Source organism: Leucopleurus acutus (assembly GCF_964270905.1).
Source record: "Leucopleurus acutus genome assembly, chromosome: 3".
In the NCBI taxonomy this organism is placed as follows: domain Eukaryota; kingdom Metazoa; phylum Chordata; class Mammalia; order Artiodactyla; family Delphinidae; genus Leucopleurus; species Leucopleurus acutus.
The window spans coordinates 149327788-149352189 of NC_139145.1; the positions used below are offsets into that span (position 1 = coordinate 149327788).

Here is a 24402-nt window from a genome sequence, read left to right on the forward strand (position 1 = left end):
TTGTGGAGGCATCTGTTTAATCATAATCCTAAAAATAGCAGCCATTTATTAATTGCTTAGTATGTGCCAGGGAGCTGTTAAAAGACAAATAAGACAGAGTCAAGGACAGAATTCATTAAGGGCTCGATCCATTCGCAATGAGCACAAGAGTAAATTTCAAGCCACTGAACAAAACTTGATGAAGTCCTCCTCCTCCACTATGAAACCTCCCAAACCCCAGGGGGGCCACAGCTATGCCAGCACTTGCTCAGAGGGCAAGTGAGCTGTGTGGCACTGTCATCCGCCAGGGCCAACCCCTCTGGGTGCTGAAGACATGGACAACGCAGCCTTCTGTCAAGGGGCCAAATCCATTTGCCAGCAAGACCCCAAATTCTAAGAATGTCCATCTTCAACCCATGAAGGAACCCATTTCTTCTAGGTGTGCAATCCACATGTATTAATTCTTTTTTAATTGACTCGAGGTATCAAGAATCAGCAGGAATGGTGTTTCTTAGGCAATGAGGGTCAGAGTTTCTCGGCTTTGGGTAAGAGAACCCTCCGGGCACAAGAAAGGAAATAACGCTATAGGGTATTATGCTGTGTAATTCACATAGAACTGGAAACAGCAACTATCTTAGTTACTAATATGGAAAAAACTTTTTTTTTTAATCTTGAAAGAAGTGAAATACAGTACAATAAATCTGTCTACCACAATCTAAAAGGTAATGATCTTGGGGTTTCGTTTTCTAGAAAAAAAGAAGGGACTTCCCTGGCGGTCCAGTGGTCAGGGGGCATGGGTTTGAATCCCTGGTCGAGGAACTAAGATCCCACACTACCGTGTGGCACGGCCAAAAAATAAAAACAAACAAAAATTTTAAAAAAGAAAGAAAGAAGAATGGAAACAAAAGTGCTTAGTAAATGTAAGCCAAACTAAATAGGTATCTAGTCACAACCATAACCAATACTATGACTTCCTGCTTCGTGTGTGTTTCTTATTGTACTGTGTCAGTAACCTCTCGGGGCCACTGCACCCTAGGAAAAGCAGAGGTCGGCTTGGCATGATGTCCCATCAGTGGGGACAAGTTTAATTCAGCAGACACTGGGTGCCTCTGGAGATCTACGAGCGGAACAGAAGAATGACATGATCAGACTCATGCCTTGGGAAATAGCAATGGATTAGACTGGGGAGACACTGAGGGTTCACAGCCACAGTAATCCAGGCAAGGGGTTACCAGAGGTTAGATGTGGGAAGTCACACACCCCCAAAAATTGAACATGGCTCTCCGGGTGGTTAGAATTACAGGCATCTTTTCTTTTCTTTTCTTTTTTTATGTGCTTTTCTGACTTTAGCAAATTTTCAGCAGTATATTTACTGCTTTTATAATAAAAAGAGGGAGGGCCCTTGAGAATGAATGCAGAGGGCTGTGCAAGAGGAATCTGAAGACTCTACAAGAGTGAGGGAGTGAACGACAGCCGAGAGGGACGCGCGTCACCAGTGATGCCAGAGGGGAAAAGCAAATGGTTGTCAGAAGAAATAGCAGAGCCAGAGGGAGGAGGAGGGGTTACGTGGACACGGAAATGACAGTGATTTCAGTTAGGGTCATGGTCAATCCAAGGTGACTGACTACAGAGCACCCAAGGGGCAGCACCAGGCTGGGGTTGGAAAGAGGGGTCTGAAGCCAGCAAGAGAAGTGAGGGCTAGAGAGAATGCTGGCTGTCACGTCCATATGTCTTATACTTAGTACCCAGAAGCAGAGGGCGGAGGGTGAGCACACACACTTTGGAGACGCTGTTTTTCGTGGGCAAAGGACTAAAAGGAGACAGAAGAGCTAAGAGAAAGCCCGAAGAATGCTGTGCCACCAAAGCTAAGAAAAACAGGGTTTCCGGAAAGAAATGGACGGAAACAGTACGGCAAGGACTAGAGCTGTATATAGCTCTACTATAGCAGCCACTAGCTCCATGGGTGACTGCTTACATTTCAATTACTGAAGATTAAATAAAATTTCAGTTTCTCACTCGCACTGGCCACATTTTAAATGTGCAATAGTCACATGTGGCCAGTGGCTCCTGTACTGGGCAACACAGTAGGACACAGCCAGCATCATAGAAAGTTCCCCTGGACAGCACTGCTTTAGAGGCATGTAGGCACGGTCTGCACTAAGGCTGATGGCTTTGGTGATGAGAAGGTCAGCGGCGACCTAACACTCTCAGAGGAGTGGTGGGTCTTGTTGTCATACTCTTACAATGGTCCTGAACAAGGGATTAAGACGAGGAGAAAGAAGTCGGCTAATGAGAAGTAGGGCAGAGAAGGTGATGCTTGCGGTTGCTTCAGGAAAAAGGGAAAGTGAATTTGCTTTCTTTGTTTGGTTTGGTTTTAAACATCATGGAGCCCCAAGCTTGCATTTAGAGTGAGAAGGGTACAGAATATTTGTGAAAGAGGAAATAACCTGTTCAGCACCAAGCCCTGTGCTTGGCAATCCTGCGGCCAGGGAGCTGGTGAGAGCCGGCAGTACTGGGATAACTGTGTCATCCTGTAGCTCTCAGTACTTACCGAGGACCCAGCACATAGAAAGCCTTCGGTAAATGTGCGCTGAATGACGGAGCTGAGACATCACAGACTACATCCAGAAAATGATGCCTGGAGTACACCTGGGCTGACTGCAGAGTACGTGGCTCTTGCCCTCTGGAAGCCAATTAAGTGAGACAAAAGGATTGGCCACCCTGCCTCACCCCAACCTCTCCAAATACCCAGGAGTTACCTGCTTGCCTTGAGCGAGGCTGGTCCAGATTCTCCCATCAGTGATAACAGCACCACTTACTGAGCGATGCCATTGTGAATGGCTTTGCCTGGAGCATTTCATTTTTTAATCCTAATGAAAACTCTATGAGGAATATTTAAGTATGATCCCCATCTTACAGATAAGGAAACTGAGGCTCAAGGAGATTAACATGCCCGAAGTCACTTGGTTAATAAGTGGAAGCAGGATTCAAACGCAAGCCAGCGGGCTTCCCTGGTGGCGCAGTGGTTGAGAGTCCACCTGCCGATGCAGGGGACATGGGTTCGTGCCTCGGTCCAGGAAGATCCCGCGTGCCGCGGAGAGGCTGGACCCGTGAGCCATGGCCGCTGAGCCTGCGCGTCCGGAGCCTGTGCTCCGCAACGGGAGAGGCCACAACAGTGAGAGGCCCGCGTACCGCAAAAAAAAAAAAAAAACGCAAGCCAGCCTCCAAACTCCAGTGCGGTGCCTGCTCTTCATTCATCTCATCAAAGTTTGGTGCGTTCTAAGATTTAAAACTTCAAATTCAGTGGAGAACAAGAATGTTAAAAATAAAAGTAACAGAGGAAGAAAGATCAGAGGAAGAAGTGTCTAAACGTGGTATAACAACTCTTACAGTTGAAAGACTGTGTGAGAATTCCTTCTCTTTTCTCATTACCCTAAACTGACTATAACAGGAATATATCACTTTAATAGCAAAATATAAATCCAACCCTTCCCCAGTTTTTCTGCCATTTTTCTACTTTTAGCGAGTCAAGTAATTTATGTGCATGACCAGCCCTGGAATTCTCCCATCCTCACCTTACTGAGTGCCTCTGTGTTCTCAGGAAGTCAGGAAAGCTCTACAATAACCTTACAGTCCCAGACAAGATTGCGCAAATGACTTTCCACCTAACTTACATCCAAAGAACATAATGCCAGCGAATGAAAATGCCAACAGGTGCTATTCAAAACCCTGCAGCGCAATATATATCATCTTCACTCTGGATTTTTTTAAAACCTATCCTTTCAATCTTATTTTCCATCACTTGAATTCCCTCATAATATATTCAGAACTCCTGTAACAATATAATTGGGGCAGATCTGAGAATTTTTCTGAGTGCTCACCAAGACAATCTAATAATCAGTAAATATGGACACGCTATCAATATGTTTTCTTAAAAAACCAATCTCAAGTATTATTTAAAACAGAGCCTTTTTCTAGAACTGGTGTAGACTTTGATGTGAGGAAGCACAGGGAGAAGAGGACGTTGGAGAAATTTTCAGGGTAATATATCCGATTCTTAGAGTATAAAAATCTCAGAGAAAGTCCTTAATGAGCGACAGACACCAGAACCTTGGTCTAGGTCACTGTGCCTGCCATAAGATTCTATTTACTGCTTCTACTCTGAAGAGGAAAAGTGCTTCAGGCTCTGCGGCAAACCTCCCTACATCCATTCTCCCATCCATTCTCTCTGTTACTCCCTTAGTAACAGATTCTTGAATTGATGTGGGGGGTAGCAGTGAGCCGAGCTAAAAGCACACATTTCCTGGCCCCCCTCCCAACCACGGGTAGCAAATGATACGTAAGCGAAAGTTAATGAGTGGGGCTTCCAGAGAGCCCTTCAAACAGAACTGAGTCAACTGAAAAGGATCTCTTTTTGCCTCTCATCTTTCCCCTTCTGTCTTGCCTAGAATTAAGACATAATCCCTGGAATCCTAGCCACTATCTCATGATCTTGAGGATGGATGCCATTCACTAGGATTGAGGGAGTAGAAAACAAGAAGAAGCTTGGGTCCCTGATGACATTATGGAACCATCATTCTGCCCCGGACTGCCCACCTCTGCACTTCTTACAGTTGAGAGAATAAACCTCTACATTTGTTTAAATTACTATAGCTGGAAGTCTTGGTTATTTGCAGGCAGATATAATTCCTAATGCACCCAGGTCCTTAGGATGTACTAGATAAAAGTTGACTAATTTGGTAACAAAAAAATGCATGGCCTAGGGCTTCCCTGGTGGTGCAGTGGTTGAGAGTCCACCTGCCGATGCAGGGGACACAGGTTTGTGCCCCGGTCCGGGAAGATCTCACATGCCACAAAGCGGCTGGGCCCGTGAGCCATGGCCGCTGAGCCTGTGCGTCCGGAGCCTGTGCTCCGCAACGGGAGAGGCCACGACAGTGAGAGGCCCACATACCACAAAAAAAAAAAAAGTATGGCCTAAATCAAGCTATATAACTGCACCACAAGAAAATGTACAAACTTATCACTTTTAAAGTACTATATATGTAATGGTCAAAGTAAACTAAAATTAATAGTAAATATAGTGAACATTTACTAAGCACTCATCATGTTCCAAGAAGTTTTCTGTTTCTCTCACATACACCACCTCAGTTATTACTCAGCCTGATGCCATGAGATAAGTACTATTATTATCATTAGAAGAAACTAAGACTTGCAGGGGAAGGGCAGGGTTATGTCAGTTTGCCAAGAGCTAGTACATGGCACAGACTCTCAGGCAGGCTGACAGCCGAGCGCAAAGCCTAAGCAACCAGGCTGTAAAAGGGAAAAGAAAGGGGATATAATCAGAAAAACCCTGACACCACAGAAATACAAAGGATCATGAGACACTACTGTAAGCAACTGTATGCCAATAAAATGGACAACATGGAAGAAATGGACAATTCTAAGAAAGGTACAATCTCCCAAGACTGAACCAGGAAGAACAGAGATATGACCAGACCAGTCACAAGCACTGAAATTGAAACTGTTATTTAAAAACTCCCAACAAACAAAAGCCCAGGACCTGATGGCTTCACAGGCGAATTCTATCAAACATTTAAAGAAGAGCTAATACCTATCCTTCTGAAACTGTTCCAAAAAATTGCAGGGGAAGGAAAACTCCCAAACTCATTCTATGAGCTCACCATCACCCTGATACCAAAACCAGACAAAAATGTCACAAAAAAAGAAAATTACAGGCCAATATCACTGATGAACATAGATGCAAAAATCCTCAACAAAATACTAGCTATCTGAATCCAACAATACATTAAAAGGATCAGATACCATGATCAAGTGGGATTTATCCCAGGGATGCAAGGATTTTTCAAAATCCACAAATCAATCAGTGTGATACACCACATCAACCAATTGAAGAATAAAAACCATATGAGCATCGCAATAGATGCAGAAAAAGTTTTTGACAAAATCCAGCCCCATTTATGATAAAAACTCTATAGAAAGTGGGTACAGAGGGAATATACCTCAACATAATAAAGGTCATATATGACAAAACTACAGCTAATATCATACTCAATGGAGAAAAGCTGAAAGCATTTCCTCTAAGATCAGGAACAAGACAAGGATGTCCACTCTTGCCTCTTTTATTCAACATAATTTTGGAAGTCCTAGCTATGGCAATCAGAGAAGAAAAAGAAATAAAAGGAATCCAAATTGGAAAAGAAAAGTTAAACTGTCACTGTTTGCAGATGACATGATACTATACGTAGAAAATCCCAAAGATGGTACCAGAAAACTACTAGAGCTCATCAATGAATTTGGTAAAGTTGCAGGTTGCAAAATTAATTAATACACAGAAATCTGTTGCATTCCTATACACTAACAACAAAAGATCAGAAAGAGAAATTCAAGAAACAATCCCACTTACCATCACATCAAAAAGAATAAAATACTTAGGAATAAACCTACCTAAGGTGACAAAAGACCTGAACTCTGAAAACTATAAGATGCTGATGAAAGAAATCAAAGAAGACACAAACAGATGGAAAGATATACCATGTTCTTGGATTGGAAGAATCCATACTGTCAAAATGACGATACTACCCAAGGGGGTCTGCAGATTCAATGCAATCCCTATCAAATTACCAATGGCATTTTTCACAGAATTAGAACAAAAAAATCTTAAAATGTTTATGGAGACACAAAAGACCCTGAACAGCTAAAGCAATCTTGAGAAAGAAAATGGAGCTGGAGGAATCAGGCTTCCTGACTTCAGACTATATTACAATGCTATAGTCATCAAAACAGTATGGTACTGGGCTTCCCTGGTGGCACAGTCGTTAAGAATCTGCCTGCCAATACAGGGGACACGGCTTCGAGCCCTGGTCCGGGAAGATCCCACATACCGTGGAGCAACTAAGCCCATACGCCTCAACTACTGAGCCTGTGCTCTATAGCCTGCAAGTCACAACTACTGAGCCCGTGAGCCTAGAGCCCATGCTCCACAACAAAAGAAGCCACCGTGATCAGAAACCTGCACACTGCAACGAAGAGTAGCCCCAACTCACCGCAACTAGAGAAAGCCCACGCACAGCAACGAAGAACCAATGCAGCCAAAAATAAATAAATTTTTTAAAAAAACAGTATGGTACTGGCACAAAAATAGAAATATAGATCAATGGCATAGGATAGAAAGCCCAGAAATAAACCCACACTCCTATGGTCAATTAATCTACAACAAAGAAGTCAAGACTATACAATGGGGGAAATACAGTCTCTTTAATAAATGGTGCTGGGAAAACTGGACAGCTACATGTAAAAAAAATGAAATTAGAACACTCTTTAACACCATACACAAAAATAAGCTCAAAATGGATTAAAGACCTAAATGTAAGACTGAACACTATAAAACTCTTAGAGAAAACATAGGCAGAACACTCTCTGACATAAACTGCAGCAAGATTTTTTCTGATCTGTCTCCCAGAGTCATGGAAATAAAAACAAAAATAAACAAATGGGACCTAATTTAACTCAAAAGCTTTTGCACAACAAAGGAAACCATAAATAAAACAAAAAGACAACCCACAGATTGGGAGAAAATATTTGCAAATGATGTGACCAACAAGGGATTAGTCTCCAAAATTTACAAACAGCTCAAGTGGCTTAATATCATCAAAACAAACAACCCAATCAAAAAATGGGCAGAAGACCTAAATAGACATTTCTCCAAAGAAGACATATAGATGGCCAAGAGGCACATGAAAAGATGTTCAACATCGCTAATTACTAGAGAAATGCAAATCAAAACTACAGTGAGATATCACCTCACACCAGTCAAAACAGCTATCATCAAAAAATCTACAAACAATAAATGCTGGAGAGTGCGTGAAGAGAAGGGAACCCTCCCACACCGTTGGTGGGAATGTAAATTGGTACAGCCACTGTGGAGAACAGTATGGAGGTTCCTTAAAAAACTAAATATAGGACTACCATATGATCCCTCTATCCCACTCCTGGGCACATATACAGAGAAAAACATGGTCTGAAAGGATACATGCACCCCAATGTTCATTGCAGCACTGTTTACAATAGCCAAGACATGGAAGCAACCTAAATGTCCATCGACAGAGGAATGAATAAAGAAGATATGGCACATATATACAATGGCATATTACTCATTCATTAAAAAGGATGAAATAATACCATTTGCGGCAACATGGATGGACATAGAGATTGTCATACTGAGTGAAGTAAGTCAGACAGAGAAAGAGAAATATCATATGATGTCACTTATAGGCAGAATCTAAAAAGAAATGAAACAGATGAACTTATTTACAAAACAGAAACAGACTCACAGACTTAGAGAACGAACTTATGGTTACCAGAAAGAAAGGGTCGGGGGAAGGGATAGCTACCGAGTTTGGGATTGACATGCACACACCGCTATATTTAAAATGTATAATCAACAAGGACCTACTGTATAGCACAGGGAACTCTGCTCAATATTATGTAACAACCTAAATGGGAAAAGAATTTGAAAAAGAATAGGCACATGTATATGTATAACTGAATCACTTTGCTGTACACCTGAAATTATCACAACATTGTTAATCAACTATACTGCAATATAAAGTAAAAAGTTTTAAAAAATAAAATAAATAAATTTTTAAAAATTTGAAAAAAGAAAAACCAAGGATTTGGTAGATTGTATCAGAGCACATTGTATAACTCCATGCAATTCAGTTTTCAAGAAGCAGAAAAACTGAACTAATGGAAAAATAAGTTTTAAAAAGTTGTCCCAAAAATCACCAACAATAAGTCATACATAATAAAGCCAATAATAAGTCATATACATATGTATATACATATACATGACTTCTTATGCACTCTTATTTTGCACTGAGAAGGATACAGCACCACTATTGTAGTATTCTTGCCAAAAATGTGTAGACTCAACTTATCATTTGAAAACACCAGATAAATCCAAATTGAGAGACATTCTACAAAATAACAGACTTATCCAAAGTGTCAGGTCATAAATAACAAGGAAAGGTTGAAGAACTATCACAGACTGGAGAAGATTAAGAAGACACACAACTGGGCTTCCCTGGTGGCGCAGTGGTTGAGAGTCCGCCTGCCCATGCAGGGGACACGGGTTCGTGCCCCGGTCCGGGAGGATCCCACATGTCGCGGAGCGGCTGGGCCCGTGAGCCATGGCCGCTGAGCCTGCGCGTCCGGAGCCTGTGCTCCACAACGGGAGAGGCCACAGCAGTGAGAGGCCCGCGTACCGCAAAAACAAACAAACAAACAAACAAAAAGAAGACACACAACTAAATAGATTGGATCCTGGAACAGAAAAAGAGCATTCGGAGGAAACGTAGTAAATTTCAAATAAAGCCTGTAGTTTAGTCAGTAGTATTGTACTAATGTTAATTTTCTTATTTTGATAATTGTACTATGCCCATTTAAATTGTTAACATTAGAGGAATCTGGGTAAAAGGTATACACAAACTCTATTTTTTTTAAAGTTCTCTGTACATCTAAAATTATTTCAAAATAGATTTGTTTTTTAATTTTCCAAAAATTACCTCTGAAAAGAAGTTAGGTCCAGATCGAGAGTTGAATTGTTTCAAGGAATATTCTTATGGTATATAAACTGTTCTAGAGCATAAAAACAATGGAAAGTGTCCCAATTAATTTTATAAAGCTAATATTAACCTGATATTAAAATCTGACACTACCACCTGAATGCAAGAAAACTGTCTAATCTCATGAGTATAGATTCAAAAATCGTAAATAAAACACTAAAAAGTTAAAATCAGCAATACATCTAAAAAAATCATGACAAACTATGCTTAATTCCAAGAATACTATAATGGCTCAATACTAGGAAATTTATTAAAAGTACAGATAAAATATATTTGATAACACTCATCACTCACTTCCAATTTTTAAAACCACACTTCATAAACTAAAGAATATTTTAACATCTACTTCTGACAAGATATTAGAAATTAAGTATCACCATTGTTATATAATATTATTCTAGAGGCTATGGCCAATGCAGTAAGAAAAGAAAGATAAATATAACATTCAACTATCAAAATGGAGGCATAACTATTGTTATTATTTGAAAGTGATTAAGAAAATCTATTAGAACAGAGGATTTAATATGTGGAATTCTTGTTTTCTATATAACAACTACAGTTACAAAATGTAATAGGAAAAGATCATGAACATAATAAAAACCAAAAAACATAAAATGTCTAAGAATGAACTCAGCAAGAATGGTGCAGAATTCAAATAAAGAAAACTGAAAAACTCTGCTTATGGACATAAAAAGAAATTCAAATAAATAAAATAATTTAAAGTTAGGGCTTCCCTGGTGGCACAGTGGTTGAGAGTCCGCCTGCCGATGCAGGGGACACGGGTTCGTGCCCCGGTCTGGGAAGATCCCACATGCCGCGGAGCGGCTGGGCCCGTGAGCCAGGTTCGCTGAGCCTGTGCGTCCGGAGCCTGTGCTCCGCAACGGGAGAGGCCACAACAGTGAGAGGCCCGCGTGATGCAAAAATAAAAAAATAAAAAATAAATAAAAGTTAGATGATACAGGGTTGACAGAGATACAGGAAAACAAAATATCTCATACACCATTGCAAAAATGTAAATTGGCAAACCTCTTTAAAGGACAACTTTGGCAATATCTATCAAAATTTAAATGCATGTAACATTTGACCCAGAATTCTACTTCTAGAAGCTTGTCTTACAGATTACACACACATACATACGTGTGTATGTATGTGCACACATGAATGCACATGGCAAGGCAACTCAATATAGCATTGCTCTTACAGCAAAAAGCTGGAAACAACATAAATATTAAAAAACAAAAGACTGATTAAGAAAGATGGCATATCAGCATTATAAAATACTACGTATCCATACTATAGATAGTATGATCATTTTATTGAACATTTTTCATAAATATACAATTTTTAATAAATTAGACAAGACGGACATCTAAATATTATCAATGTACCTTTATCTGCATGGCAGAGTTTCAGTAACTTATTTTCTTCCCTATGCTTTTCTATGTTTCTCAAATTTTCTATAATATTTGTGTATTTTAATGAGCAGGGAAAAGTAACGCAAGCTCTATCCGTGGATGAAAGGAATTCCAGTACCTAATTTGTACTTGCGCACTTACAATATGCATTCACATGCATTGCCTCAAAATGCTATGCTTGCAGTAGCCAACTTGCAAAACTCAGAATAAATTTTTTTCATTTTTCACCAGTCTCTACCACTGTCTCAATGAATTCAATACCGTAACCAATGATGTAATTACATTCTGATCTTGGGTCAAGAAGCAAAACTGCCACTCTGCTTGTGTAAAGATAGGGGGAAAGACAGTGATGGGAGCAAGCAGGGGAAAACTGGGTGTTTATCCTGCAAGCCTCAAATCTTCAATTTTATCCGCTACAGGAAGAGAGGTTACTTTTGCTTCAACAACTTTGCTTTATTCCCGTGAGAAGTATGATTCGTTATGTTTATACACAATGATCTACTGCTTAAGTAAGCCAGGAGCTTATCAGAGCAGGAAACTGAGGCATATGCTTTAAGGTTTAGATCCCATCTAACTATATCTCGACCACGATAACTGAGAAGTGGAGCTCAGCGTGAACATGCTGTTCGTGATACACACACTTACAGTTCCCCTGTAACTGCCAATGTGCAGGACTTGAGAAAATGGTCCATAGCCCTACACTCTTTACTTCAGAGAGAGCCCTAACCACATTTGGGGAAAATGTTTTATACCTGCGATCTTGATGACTTCCTAGAACACCCTCCATCACAGGAACCCTGGAAACTTCCCCAGATCCATTTTAAGGAGTTAAATGCTTTTGATTGTAACTGTTAGTGGCTTCCCAACTTTTTTTTTTTTTTTTTGCAGTCGCTGGCCTCTCACTGTTGTGGCCTCTCCCGTTGCGGAGCACAGGCTCCAGACGCGCAGGCTCAGCGGCCATGGCTCACGGGCCCAGCCGCTCCACGGCACGCGGGATCCTCCCGGACCGGGGCACGAACCCGTGTCCCCTGCATGGGCAGGCGGACTCTCAACCACTGCGCCACCAGGGAAGCCCAAGCTCCCCAACTTTTTATAAGAGAAGCTAAGAGACAGTAATCTGGAAGGAGGAGGGACTGGGAGCAGCACCTTTCAAAATTTTTTACCTCGATTTACAGTAATGGTTATTTTATTTATTTCACATTGTGGCCCATTACAAATACACGTGTAACATGCATAAATATATACACACAAACATGTAATCATATTCCTAAAATAAAAGTTGTATGAAACCATACATATGCTATGTGTGACACACTTTGACATGTTCTATTCTATTACGTTGATGTGTTCGAGTCTATTCCATGCTACTAAAAATTCTGTCCAAATCTCTCTAAAATTACTCCAGCAGTCCATCATGGTGGCAACCCAAAGTTGGAAATGCACTGCAGAGGGGTCCTCAGGGCCTGGATTTATGATCCTTTGGAGTGCTGGAGTGAGCTATGTTCTCCCCAAGTCCCTTGGCATCACAGGTGGTGGTAACTTTTTGCTCTGAGTTCTCAGAGAAGGAAAGCTTGAGACCTTATGAGAAGTGGGAGCGTTCAGAATCACAAATTTCTAAAACCCTATCTATGGAAATCAAATCTACAGAGATGACTCAAGTTATTGGCCCTGTCTCACAATCCCTTTTTGACACCCTGGCAGTGGGAGGGGAAACCGGAGGCAGAGTTACCGTAGGAAGAGCTGTTGAAGAGCTCGATGTTGAAGAAGGCGTAGTCTCCGCTGGTCATCCCGTGCCTGTGCGCCGCCAGCATGATGCCGCGGATGGTGTCGCTGCTCGCACACATGATCACCACTGCAGGGAGGAACAAACAGACGCGTGAAACGCCCCTGCACGGAGGACAGCATCTGATGAGGAACAGGGCACGGCTAAAGTCCTAAAGAATCCTCACAAATTATTCATGAATTACAAAGGGCAGAATAATAGTTTGACAATGGAGAAAGCTATCCATCGCCACCATAACAAAGTGATGGACATCAACATCACCCACCATGGGAGCAGACTCAGGAGTCCCCTGGTGTAACACACCCCGGGCCCCAAACCTCACAGTGGGCGACCTGAATCTAATCAGAAGGAAGGCTCTGCAAACCCAGCTTGGGGGACAGTGTATAGAATAGCGGACCTGCGCCCTTCAAAGTGGTCACTTTCATGAAAAACAAAGATGGCCTGAGGAAATGTTCTAGACTAAAAGAGACTTAGAGAAACAGAAAGCTGACTGCAGTGTGTGGTCCTGGATTGGATCCTGGACCTTAGAAAAATAATAATAAAAGTTTTTCTACAAAGGGCATTATTGAGACAACTGGAGAAATTTGAATAAGGTCTGTAAATTGGATAATAGTATTGTGTTTGTGTTAAAGTTCTTGCTTTTCATAATTCTACTGTGGTTATATGAGTGGATGTCCTTGTTCTTAGGAAACACACACTTCAGTTTTCAGAGGTAAAAGAGCATGATAGCTCTATTTACTCTCAAATGGTTCATAAAAAGATAGTAATATTTGTGCATGTATATGTACATGTGTATATATTTGGAGGGGCAAGGGAGGGAAGGGGGAGATTAGAATGACAAAGCGTACCAGCAGAGCGCTAACCATTGGTGAAAATCTGGGTGAAGGCTATAGGAGGTGCTTTATACGTTCTTACGTCTTTTCCAAACATACACAATTGTTTCAGAATGAATTCCTTTAAAAAAGTACTTCAAATAAATTCCCAGATTTGCCCAATATAAGATAGTGAGGCTTGTCAGCTGCTTTTTATGCTTTTACTCGCACAGTAAACCTACTTTCCTGAGACAGCTTTCATTTGGCGAATCAGAGGATGCAGCAAGCGCTACAGGCTTTCTGCAGTCTGAATGTAGAACCCTTTTTCTCAAGCTGTCTCAACATATATAGGAAATAGTTACCAAGACTCCACGTCCCTCCCCACGTGCTCTCAGTTCACAGCCACACTGTCAGAGCTGAGAGGCTTTAAGCAGCTGCAGAATAGTGTTGTCTGCCACGTAAGAGCTGCAATGGCCTCGAGGCAAGTGGGGACCTGGCCTTCATCCAGTTATTTTGATCACTGTTGATGGCCCCTGGCCCCCAAGACAGTGCCCGCTGTGCTTTTCTGCACACATGGAGGAGAGGAGAAGCCTGGGCGCCATAACCACATTATCGCCATGCGTGCCAGCCCTGCAGGTTGTGTATGTTCTTTGTAAAAGCATGGGTGCTGAAAGATGCAGAACAAACTTCAGGCTGTGCCAAAGCCTCCTTGGCAGCCTGCGCGAAGGGCCAGGCGCTTGCTGACATTTCGTTTACTGCACAGGTTAATTCAGTGTTAGATCATGACTCTGACATTTCTTACGACAAAAGGGCTCAGGCGACAGGCTCAAAGTCTGCAGAACAAGTTTTTAAAACAATACAAAACTCCGTCCGATAGATTTATAACTGTGGGAGTAGGTGTTGTTTGTGCCTGCAAATATAGTTATATATTTGGGATGAATAGTCAGATTTCAAGATGTCTCAGTAAGGAAGCTTTTGAAGAAACTCCTCATTACTCACTGTGATCTAGACACTTGTTTTAGCTCCGATTTGATTCTAGTCCTCTAAATGACAAAAGAGCCAAGGTGTCTCCCAAAACAGCCTGGGCTAAGGCTGGACAAGTTTGAAGAGTGGATTCCAAGGGTGGGCATCACCAGGAGGCTCCCGGAAGCTCTGGCTGACTCTCCACTGGCAGACCTCATCATCTTTTGATCACTTGACCATAGTCCAGAGTCTGGCTCTAAACCTTAAGACACAGAACCTGATTCTGTCAGCACATAAAGAGTAGTCATTGCTTGGGGGAGCAGAGTCCCAATAACCTAACTCAGATATTTTTAGATAATCTGAAGTGAAGATTAATTTCAATGAGGACCACAGTGGTCACAAACACGTTTGTGCCGACATAGACCTGGGAGTGCTCATTGAGGAGCCAAATTATAAGCAGAAGGATGTTAGTGAGGGTGACGTCAGAATCAGGGAGATCAGCTGCAGGGTTCAAGCATCCAAAGGCATCAGGTCTTGATAACCCAAAGCATCCGTCTAAGAGCTACACCTGGCCCAGGCCTGAACAGGCTGTGTCCTCAGGCCAGAGCACAGGCTTCCCCAAGTCCTGGATGGGCTGTGCCCAACACTGGCCTCTCTGTCACTTCTTTTCTATGTTTACAGCCCTGGCCCTTCTCCTTCTCTCTCTTCCCATCACCACCAAGACCAACCCCTTGTGATAGACACATTCTTTCTTTAAATGTCAGTACCTGCTTGGACCAAGCAAGAGTGACACAGAGCAGCACTGAGCCTATCTGAGCAGACTGGAATTATTGTAGATTCCATCTGTTTTGTGTGGACGATGTGGTCCAATTCTGAAAACGAAATCCTAACTCCCATCTTCATGGGTCAGGTATTGTTTTTCTTCCACAAAACAAACCCATAGTGCACATTATCGCCCAGTTTAAGTTGGAGCAAGCATTTAATGACACTGGCCGGGCAGTCAGAATGCAGAGTCCTTCTACATTTGTAGAATGTTCCTTAATCTCTTATGGCTTTTTCATTCATGCCTAATTCAACAGCAAGTATTTTTAGCAACATGCCTCTATACAATCTTTCGGAAGGTTGAAAATAGTTTTCACTGAAATAGCTTTCTCTTCTTACTCATGTTTCATCAGTTTACATAATAACTAATTAAATTGCATACTTATAATAATAAGTACAACTGCTTTAAACAGATTTATGAGAAATGTGCTGGCAAACATGGGAGAAGTATACCGGCTACCAGCGTTCACTGACAGCCAATAAAGTTTATAGAGAAAAGGAGAGCATCAGCTAACGCTGCAAGCTGCTTAAGTGGAGGTCAATTAAAATAATTTCTGCTGCACTTAAGTATATTTAAATATATAAATATTTAAACATATATTAAGTATATTTAAGTATATTAAATAGATATTTAAATATATAAGTACTAACATTTTTGGTCAAATTGTTAAACTTCTAGAAGAGGAAATGATGACGCGATTCCAAGTTTCTGGATAGACTTTTCATCATTCTGCTCTATTTTTTCCCCCTTGCCAAAGAACATGTGATATTCCATGTTACCCTCCACTATCTGTGATATTCCATGTTACCCTCCACTATCTGATTCCCACAATGTCTTCTGTTAAGTGGCTTCTCCCTACTGCAACACGTTCTTGCAATCACTCTAAGAACAGCAGAGAGAAGTACAAAGGGGTGGCTAGAGAAGTCAATTCAGAGACCCCAAAACAATCCAGGAAGCATACCTGAGTTAGGGTGATACCCTTTCCCCCTTTCAGGTTTACATTTGGAGCAACCTCTAACAGAAGGCCACTCTTCATCTCTCCATGTGCCTTCATTTGTCCCTCTCCCCCCATTCCCGTGGGGGAGGAGAAAGAGGGAACTGTCTGATTGCTGAGTCTGGAAAAGACAACTGGGCATACTGCACTCAGCCCTTTCTTCCGTCCTCTTTGGGGTGTGTCTGCTTGCAGAGAGTATACATTATGGGCAACTTTCACCCTGTAGTAAGGGGCGTGTCCTGGAGGGGGGCCTGCAGCGCTACCTGTGATTTAGTGGATGACCCTGCCTAATTATGAGGGGAAGTAATAGCAGGCAGGCCCTTTTGGCAACAGATCTAAACCCATGTTCTCCAATAGGTTATCAATAATAAAAATGACATTTTCATATTCTCCATCTGACTCTTGTATCCATCTTCTATTTAATTCTAAACTTACAAGGGAAAAGAGAGGTTATTCCATGGAAGCAAAACAAGATATGCCATGTACTGCAAATTGAAAATATGACAGCAGAAATTTAAAACTAAAACTCAATAGTAACTGTGGGAGTAGCCAAAGAAACATCTAAGTAAGAGGAACTTTTTTTTAAAAGACAGGTGGTAAATAGGAGAAAAAGGATGAGAAAAACAGAGTCCCAAATCAGAAAGCCTAACATACAAATAAAACAAATTGTAGAAAGAGAGAACAGAGAAAATGAGGGGATATAAGAAATAATTTAAGACATTTTCCCGGAACTAAAAGACATGAGTTTGTGAACGGAAGAGACTTACCCTTCAATACCCTAAAGGGCATACGGCAAAATATGGGCACACAAGTACAATCAAAATGAAATGTTAAAACACTGGGAGAAAAGGGGGATTCTAAAAATTTACAGAAAAAAAAGCAAATAGCAAACAATAGGTCAGAAATCACAATCAAATCAAGATTTCCAATAGCACCACTGGAACGTAAATGACAATTCTTCAAATGTTGAGGAAAAATTATTTCCAACCTGGAATTCTATAGTTATGTATAAGGGTAGGAAGAAGAAATTTCAGTCATGAAAGGTCTCAAACTTTAGCTCTCATCCATCCTTTCTCAGAAAGCTCCTGGAGGATGTGCTCCACCAAAACAAGGCCATAAACCAAGAAATAGGAACACATAGGGATCTAGTTCAAAAGGGAGAGGTGATAGAGTTGCAGAGGATGTGGAAGAAAGAATCCAGAGTGGCAACCATGTGGTATGCTTAGAAAATAACCAAACTGGAGCAACTCAGGAGGCTTAAAATAGAGAATTGGTAGATGATTTAGTTATAAGTTCATAGGAAACTAAGCAAAAATAGACTATATTTTTAACCCCAAGGAAAACAAGTAGGGCAATAAAGAAATATCATTGTAGTAGCTTATATGGCTCAACTACATATAGCATTTAGAAGGTAATAATAATACAGACACTGAATACTGAGCTAACCAAAAAAAAACCTGACACGATCATATTGAAAGGATGACTGGAAGGAAAGCTTGAGTGTGTGGTTAACAGACAGTAGAAGAAAACTAAATCACTATCTTCCCCTGGGATGGCAAGAAATAAGACCTAAACCTGAAAAAAATAAAAAATAATGTTATTTAGAGGTATGAAGTCAAATACCTACAGACATAGCTACAGGAGTTGAAAATAGTTGCCTCTGGGAGGTGAGATATGGGGAGCAGGAGATAGGAAACTCTTACTCCTAGTAAGAGTTGTGTCATTTTCTGACTTTCTAAACTACATAGCTGTATAACTTTCATAAAAATAAAATCTATTATTTAAAAATATATATTTCTCTCTGGCTGTTTTTACTTTACATAAGCAATAGGTTTCATTTGCAAAATAGAGACTGCACCTTTATATTTTTTGTTCACAAAGTTCCATCTACTCCAAAGGCTTTCAGAATTTCTACACTGCAGCCTACAATGCTTCTTTTACCCCCTGCTATGAATTAGTTATTTTACATTTATCATGGGTTCTTTGCTTAAAAACTCTGACCAAACTCTCTGTCATTTACCCCAGCCTAATTCTAAAAATAAATGACTCTTCTACTGATTAAATACTGTTATCACTACAGTTGTTATGCAGGCCAAGAATAATGACATATTAATAACTAAAAAGATAAAACTACAGTTCTTCATACAAAAATGTTGTGTGCACACACTTCTGGCTCTGCATCTTATGAGATGTATAGACAAAACAACTGCTGGCTTTTATTGCTTAAAAAAATATTTCTTTTTAAACTTCCCTTTTTAAAAATAAATTTATCATTGAGTATAGAATATTGAGGGTAGTAGTTGACTTTTTAAAAATAATACATGCTCAGGTGTGTGTATTTTAGTGATATATGTTAGCTAAAAACATGAGAGAAAAAATGTTAATTATTGATTTTGATAGTAAATCCCTAAGAAGAATAAATAATACCCCTCAGTTTTTCATTCTATAGCACACACGTAGCCAAATGAAATTTTAGTTATATTATTATTAGAGATGGTGGCATTATCAGTTTTACCCTTTAAGAGACCAAAACTTTTGGGACTTCCCTGGTGGCACAGTGGTTAAGAATCCGTCTGCCAATGAAAGGGATATGGGTTCAAGCCCTGGTCCGGGAAGATCCCACATGCCGCCGAGCAGCTAAACCCGTGCGCCACAACTACTGACCCTGCGCTCTAGAGCCTGTGTGCCACAACTACTGAAGCCCGTGTGCCTAGAGCCTGTACTCCGCAACAAGAGAAGCCACCACAATGAGAAGCCCGTGAACCCCACAAAGAGTAGCCCCTGCTCCTGCAACTAGAGAAAGCCTGCACACAGCAACAAAGACCCAACACAGCCAAAAACTTGATTAATTTTTGTAAAAAAGAGAGATTAAAACTTTTGTGATCTGATTTTAAAGATGAACTTAAGTCCAAAAAGATGCTAAAAGCATTATCTTCAAAAGGGGGGGGTGACTCTCTAGTTCTATGATATTTAATATGGAATTTTCAAAGACAAAAATAGAGTCAGTTCCATTTTACACTTGAGTGAGCAGAAATCAGAACCACCAAATACCAGTCTGAAGAGGCCCGATTCTCATCCCACCTCCGTTTCACAGAAGAGGAAATTCGGCCTCTGAGAAAGTAAGTGACTTGGGCAGGCCCTGCAGCAGCTGAGTGCAGTCGCCAGATCCAGAGGGTCTGCTTCTCACCCTTGACATGGTCTCGCCTTCCGGTAAAGGAGATTATCACCATATATATAAAATAATTATAACAACTCTAATAAAACCTAGGTTTATTGAGCACTCAGGAAGCATCTGCACTGTTTCAGAGCATTCCTGTAAGATAGCTCATTTGCTCTTCCCAGCATCCCCCCACTTTACCTGAGGAGCCTGAGGTACAGAGGTTTATGGCAGCCCAAGCTCCCTCCCCAGTGAATGCCTCAGCCAGGCCAAGAGCTCTGAAAATTCAAACGCCACTAAATCCTTGTACTGGACCCCTATTTAACCCATTAACCACTTATGGTGAAATAAAGGTGATTAGTAAAACTGAAAGACCCCCAGAGAGAGCTCTGTTATCAAGCAGCTTTCTCTCCTGAGAGTAGGGAATTTCAGGGGAGGGAGGAGGGCTTAGGGGAGAAATTATTTTGTTTCATATTTCTGAACAACTGCCAAGTCACTGTTGGAAATGTATTTTAGAGTAAGAATGGTAACCTTCTCACCTGTAAAACATACCGGTCAGTCAAACAAACTTTCACCGCTAGATTCAAACTTGGGGGGAAAAAAAAGTAAAGAGGCTTGGGAACATCTACGAGGCTTTCGGAATTAAAAAATAATCAGCAGCAAGACTGTAGCCCAATCTCTTTGAAGCCCCCAGACCCACTAGGGCCCTGACGCCCTCCCTACCCTCTGGCTCAGCCACACCCTTGTGAGGCTGAGGGTCCCCCGGTGGCCTCGATCTGCCCTCTTCTGGGCTGACCTCGGCCACGAATCCCAGGCCACGTGCGAGGAGATCACCGCTGGCACTGAGACCTTCAGGGCAGTAGCATCACGGACGCATTGGCAGACCGCGGATCTCGCCCGTAGGGGGACACACCCCCATCCCCAGCCCAAGCTGGGAAGTCTCCAACTCCTAGCTCCAAGCCCTCGAGAGCGAGAGCTGAATAATCAGGTTCGGGGGCTAGAGCAGCCCGAGGTGTGCAGGGGTCTGCCGTAACCTGGGGACTGGGAGTGGGAGAGCAGATGTGGCGTTCTCAGCCTGGCGTGGCGAATCCGCAGCCATTGTATACAAGTGCCCTTTTTCATAATCAGCAAAGCCGGCGCCCCGCCTGCTTGGCTGGCAGGAATTCGGCGCAGACAGCCTGGAGTTCGAACGCTCAAAACTTGGCCGTGCATCCCCACTGTCAACACTTCCCGCCTCCTCGCTCTAAAGAGTGCGTTCACTCCGAGTCCGAAGTAGTCAAACTGGGAAGGGGGATGACCGCAGCGCCATCCTCTTTGGAACCTTTACCCACTCTCACCTGTTGCTGAGGCCCCCTGCCTCCGCTTGTGCTGTCTCCCACGGCCAGCGCCCAGGTGCCCAGCCGTGCCAAGTCGTGGGCTAGCCCCGCGCCCGGCTCGGCCCCTCTCCCCTTCCGTTTCCCCGCGTGGGGTAGTGGGCCCCTCTCCCCTTCCGTCTCCCCGTGTCGGGTAGTGGGGAGCTTTGCTGGGGTTGCACCCCACTGACAATAGAGGCGCGTGCGCGCCGAGCGGGAGCAGGCGGGATTCCCTGAGTGATATGCACCCAAACCTGACATCGGTAAGGAGGGAGCTGCGCTATGCTGGCATCTCCGCCCGCCATCCCGCAGGTCTACTCTGCAGTACAATGAGGCAGCCGCACTGGGGGATTCCGCGATTATATATCCGTGACCTGCCGCTTCTCCTCCCATTCCCTGTAGCCATAGACACTACCCTCAACCTTGAGCTCTTTGGCCAGTTTGGTGGTTATTCAAACTCCCAAAGACCCGCGGATAAAACTTCAAGGGGGCGGGGGCGGGGGGACGTGGAAAGGAGGTTCCGCGCCCGCTTCCCCAGCGCGCGCGCTCTAGCAAAGCCTAGCTGCCGGCGCTTTAGACCGCGATGCCGAACGCGCCGGGGGCAGTGAGTGTCGCCAGAGTCCAGACACTGCGAGGCATTTTTGATGGAAACCACAGAAGCCCGTTCATAAGCGGCTGGAGGGGCCAGGGAAGGAATGAGAAGGGCGATACAATGAGCCTTTAAAAGAAAGCTGGGATCTGTGCGAGGAGCAGCCGGGAAACCCGGAGACCGGAGCGGACCGTGAGGCGGAGCGTCTGCTGTAGAGCGTACACTTCCGCACTCGGAGGGGGCGCACGTCGGCAAAGACCGGGTAACAAATTCCTTCGGCCTCGTCACGCTTTCAGACCCTGGTTGGAGAAGGGCACCCGTAGTGAGCCCCTAACCACAAGCCCGGCGCCGGAGCCAGGGAAGCGAGAAAGAAAAAACCCAGGAGTTTTGACAGCACCTGTTGGACCAGAGCACTAGCGAGTTCCGAGCTCACATGCCCCTCCCCCAGGCTCCACCACCTCCCCGGGACGCTCTGCGTACACCCCACCACAGCCATGGATGATGGTCAAAGGTCGTCGCAGCCAGACAGCGCACAGCCCGGCGAGTCCAAGCTCACGCGCCCTCCCCGGGTCCTCAGTGCCGCAGCGGGTAGTGGGGTCCCCAGAGGAGCGGACGAGCGTGTAGCGAGAGCCGCGGAGAGCGGTTGGGTTAGGGCCTGGGGCCCGAGGCGCACTTCTGCTCACCTCGCTCACTGGCCTGGATGTAGCGCACGATGTCGTCCACATCCAAGTCTTTGGTCTCATCAAAATTGTAGGCGGACGTGTGCAAGCCTTCCTCCTGGAAGACCTCATGGACCCCCTCGAGGGTGAAGTAGCAGTTCCGCTCCAGCTTGTCGTCGCTGTAGACCAGCACGGCGCGGCTCCACTGGTGGTGGCGGAACAGGGCGAGCATCATCTCGCCCATCTTGGCGTACGCGGGCGCCACGCGCGTGAGGTGAGAGTACTCCGTGTCCTTATGCCGGAAGCCGGCTGCCAGTGCCCCGGCCGACAGCATGGGTAGGTCCCAGTGCGACGCTAGCCGGGCCACCGGCGCCGCCGCGTACTCGCACACAGGCCCCAGGATGAGGTCGGGCTTGGCGCCCCGCGCCGCCGCCACGCGGTCCACCAGACTGAAGAGTGCGCGGTTGCCGCAGTCCGAGTCTTCGTAGGCCACCTGGAAGCGAGTGCCGGGTGGCAGAAGCCGCCGCCGGGTCCCGTTGCCCTCCACGCTGCGCAGCGCGTATTCGATGGCCGGCCGCACCCGAGCCAGGGAGAACAGGTACGAGTCGTCCTGGGGCAACAGCACCAGCACCTCGATCTTCTGCGGCGGCAGCGCCTCTCTTTCCCGGCGCCCGCCGCCCGGGCCCGCGCCCCCGCCGACACCGCCACCCGTGCAGCCGGCCAGCAACGCCCAACCGAGCAGGACGCACGCGGAGAAAGTGAGCACCAGCAGGGACGGCATCGTGCCGCAGGAAAGCGCCTGCCCTCGGTGCGGACTCGCCCTCTGCCCCCCACCGACCCTTCCTCTTTCCTCCCCACTCTTCTCTCCGAGGTCCCTGCGCCCCCTTGGGCGCTCTAAGAAAACAGAATACCCCCTTCACTAACTCGCCGAAAGAGAGAGGAAGAGTCCTCCTTTGCAATGCCACTCGTTTAAAAAAAAAGAAAAAAAGAAAAAGTTCACCGGGTGTAAACCTGTACGTCTGTAATATATTTATATATATACTTCTTATAAATATATATATTCGCCCTCCCTTTATATATACTATTTTGCTTAGAGGTGGCTTCTTATTTGGGCATTGCTAAGGTTGCTTTTGAAAGCGTATTTGTAAAAGAAGAAAAAGTTAGACTTGTCCAAGTGCTTGTAATTGACGGTGCATCTCCCTCGCGTTTGATCTCATTGATTCGCGCCGGTTCCTGGATCCATAACCCGCGTTTAAATAGCGTGGCAGCGGCGGAGCGTGTTACCACACAAGGCGCGCCGAGGCCCGGCTTGTATTTCCAGCGGGTGGGGAGGGTGGGGGGGGTGGCGGCTGGGCTAGGGGAGCCTCTCATTAACATTCTTACATCAGGACTCCTCCCCGCACCCCTACTCTTCCCACCCCTCCCCTGTCCCTAACTCCCCGCTCCCCGCCAGACCTGGGCCTTTTCCTTAAAGCCACAGTCGCTCACTTCTGTACCGGCGGGAGCCCCCAACGCGCTACACAGCCACCTGGGTGTAGCGGGGTCCCCGCCTCTCCCTGGCCCCGCACGCGGCAGCTCTCTTTCCAGTTCCGGGCTTTAAAAATGGAAATATGTCTGAAAGTAAAGAAACGCGCGCAGGCACACACACACACACACACACACACACACACACACACACACACACACACACACACACACACACACACACACACACACACCACGCCGTGCAAAAAACAACAGGATTAAAGGAAGGAGGTGGCCCTGGAAATTGGTGGTTTCGTTGCAAAATAAAAAACAAAAAAACACCCTAGGGTCCCGATGACTCTCACCTCTTTCTCAGTCCAGCCACATTCCCTCCTGATGCGCCCACTCGGGGCGTGCACTCGACCTTCCCGGTCCCCTGGCGCAAGGTCAGGGAACAGGGACCGAGGTCCCGGGGCAGACGGCTCGGTCGCGGACCTGGAGCGCCCAGCTAGCCCAGGCGTCCCAGCTATCCCTCCTTCCCGCGCTCCCCACCCCCGCCGGCCTCCTCCCCCAGAGCCGCGCGAGTTCGCGCCAGAGTCGCAGTGCTGCCGGGCATCCAGGGTCCCCGGCGCACTGACACCTCCGCCGGCGCGCTGCGAGCAGAAAAGTTAAACTTGTTGCCTCCAAAGACGAGAGAACATTTCTTCTGAAGGTGGCAGAAAGAAAGCTTGAAAAGCATCTCCAAGGCGTCGTCTGGGCTTTACTTGC

The 24402-nt window shown here is 44.5% G+C and overlaps 1 protein-coding gene across 2 annotated transcripts in view; it reads right to left on the bottom strand.

Moving 5' to 3' along the window:
• Positions 1–23281, bottom strand: part of NPR3 (natriuretic peptide receptor 3) — a gene marked incomplete at its 3' end in the record, with an annotated part of 64487 nt that extends 41206 nt beyond the window's left edge. For both annotated transcript variants that reach the window (XM_082834898.1, XM_082834897.1), the window contains exons 1-2: positions 22195–23281; positions 12768–12890 (exon numbers count right to left, since the gene is read on the bottom strand). In XM_082834898.1, the coding sequence (XP_082691024.1) occupies positions 12768–12890; positions 22195–22951 (880 nt within the window). In that variant the 5' untranslated portion in view covers positions 22952–23281. The remainder of the gene's footprint in view (positions 1–12767; positions 12891–22194) is intronic.
• Between the last annotated feature and the right edge of the window lie 1121 nt (positions 23282–24402).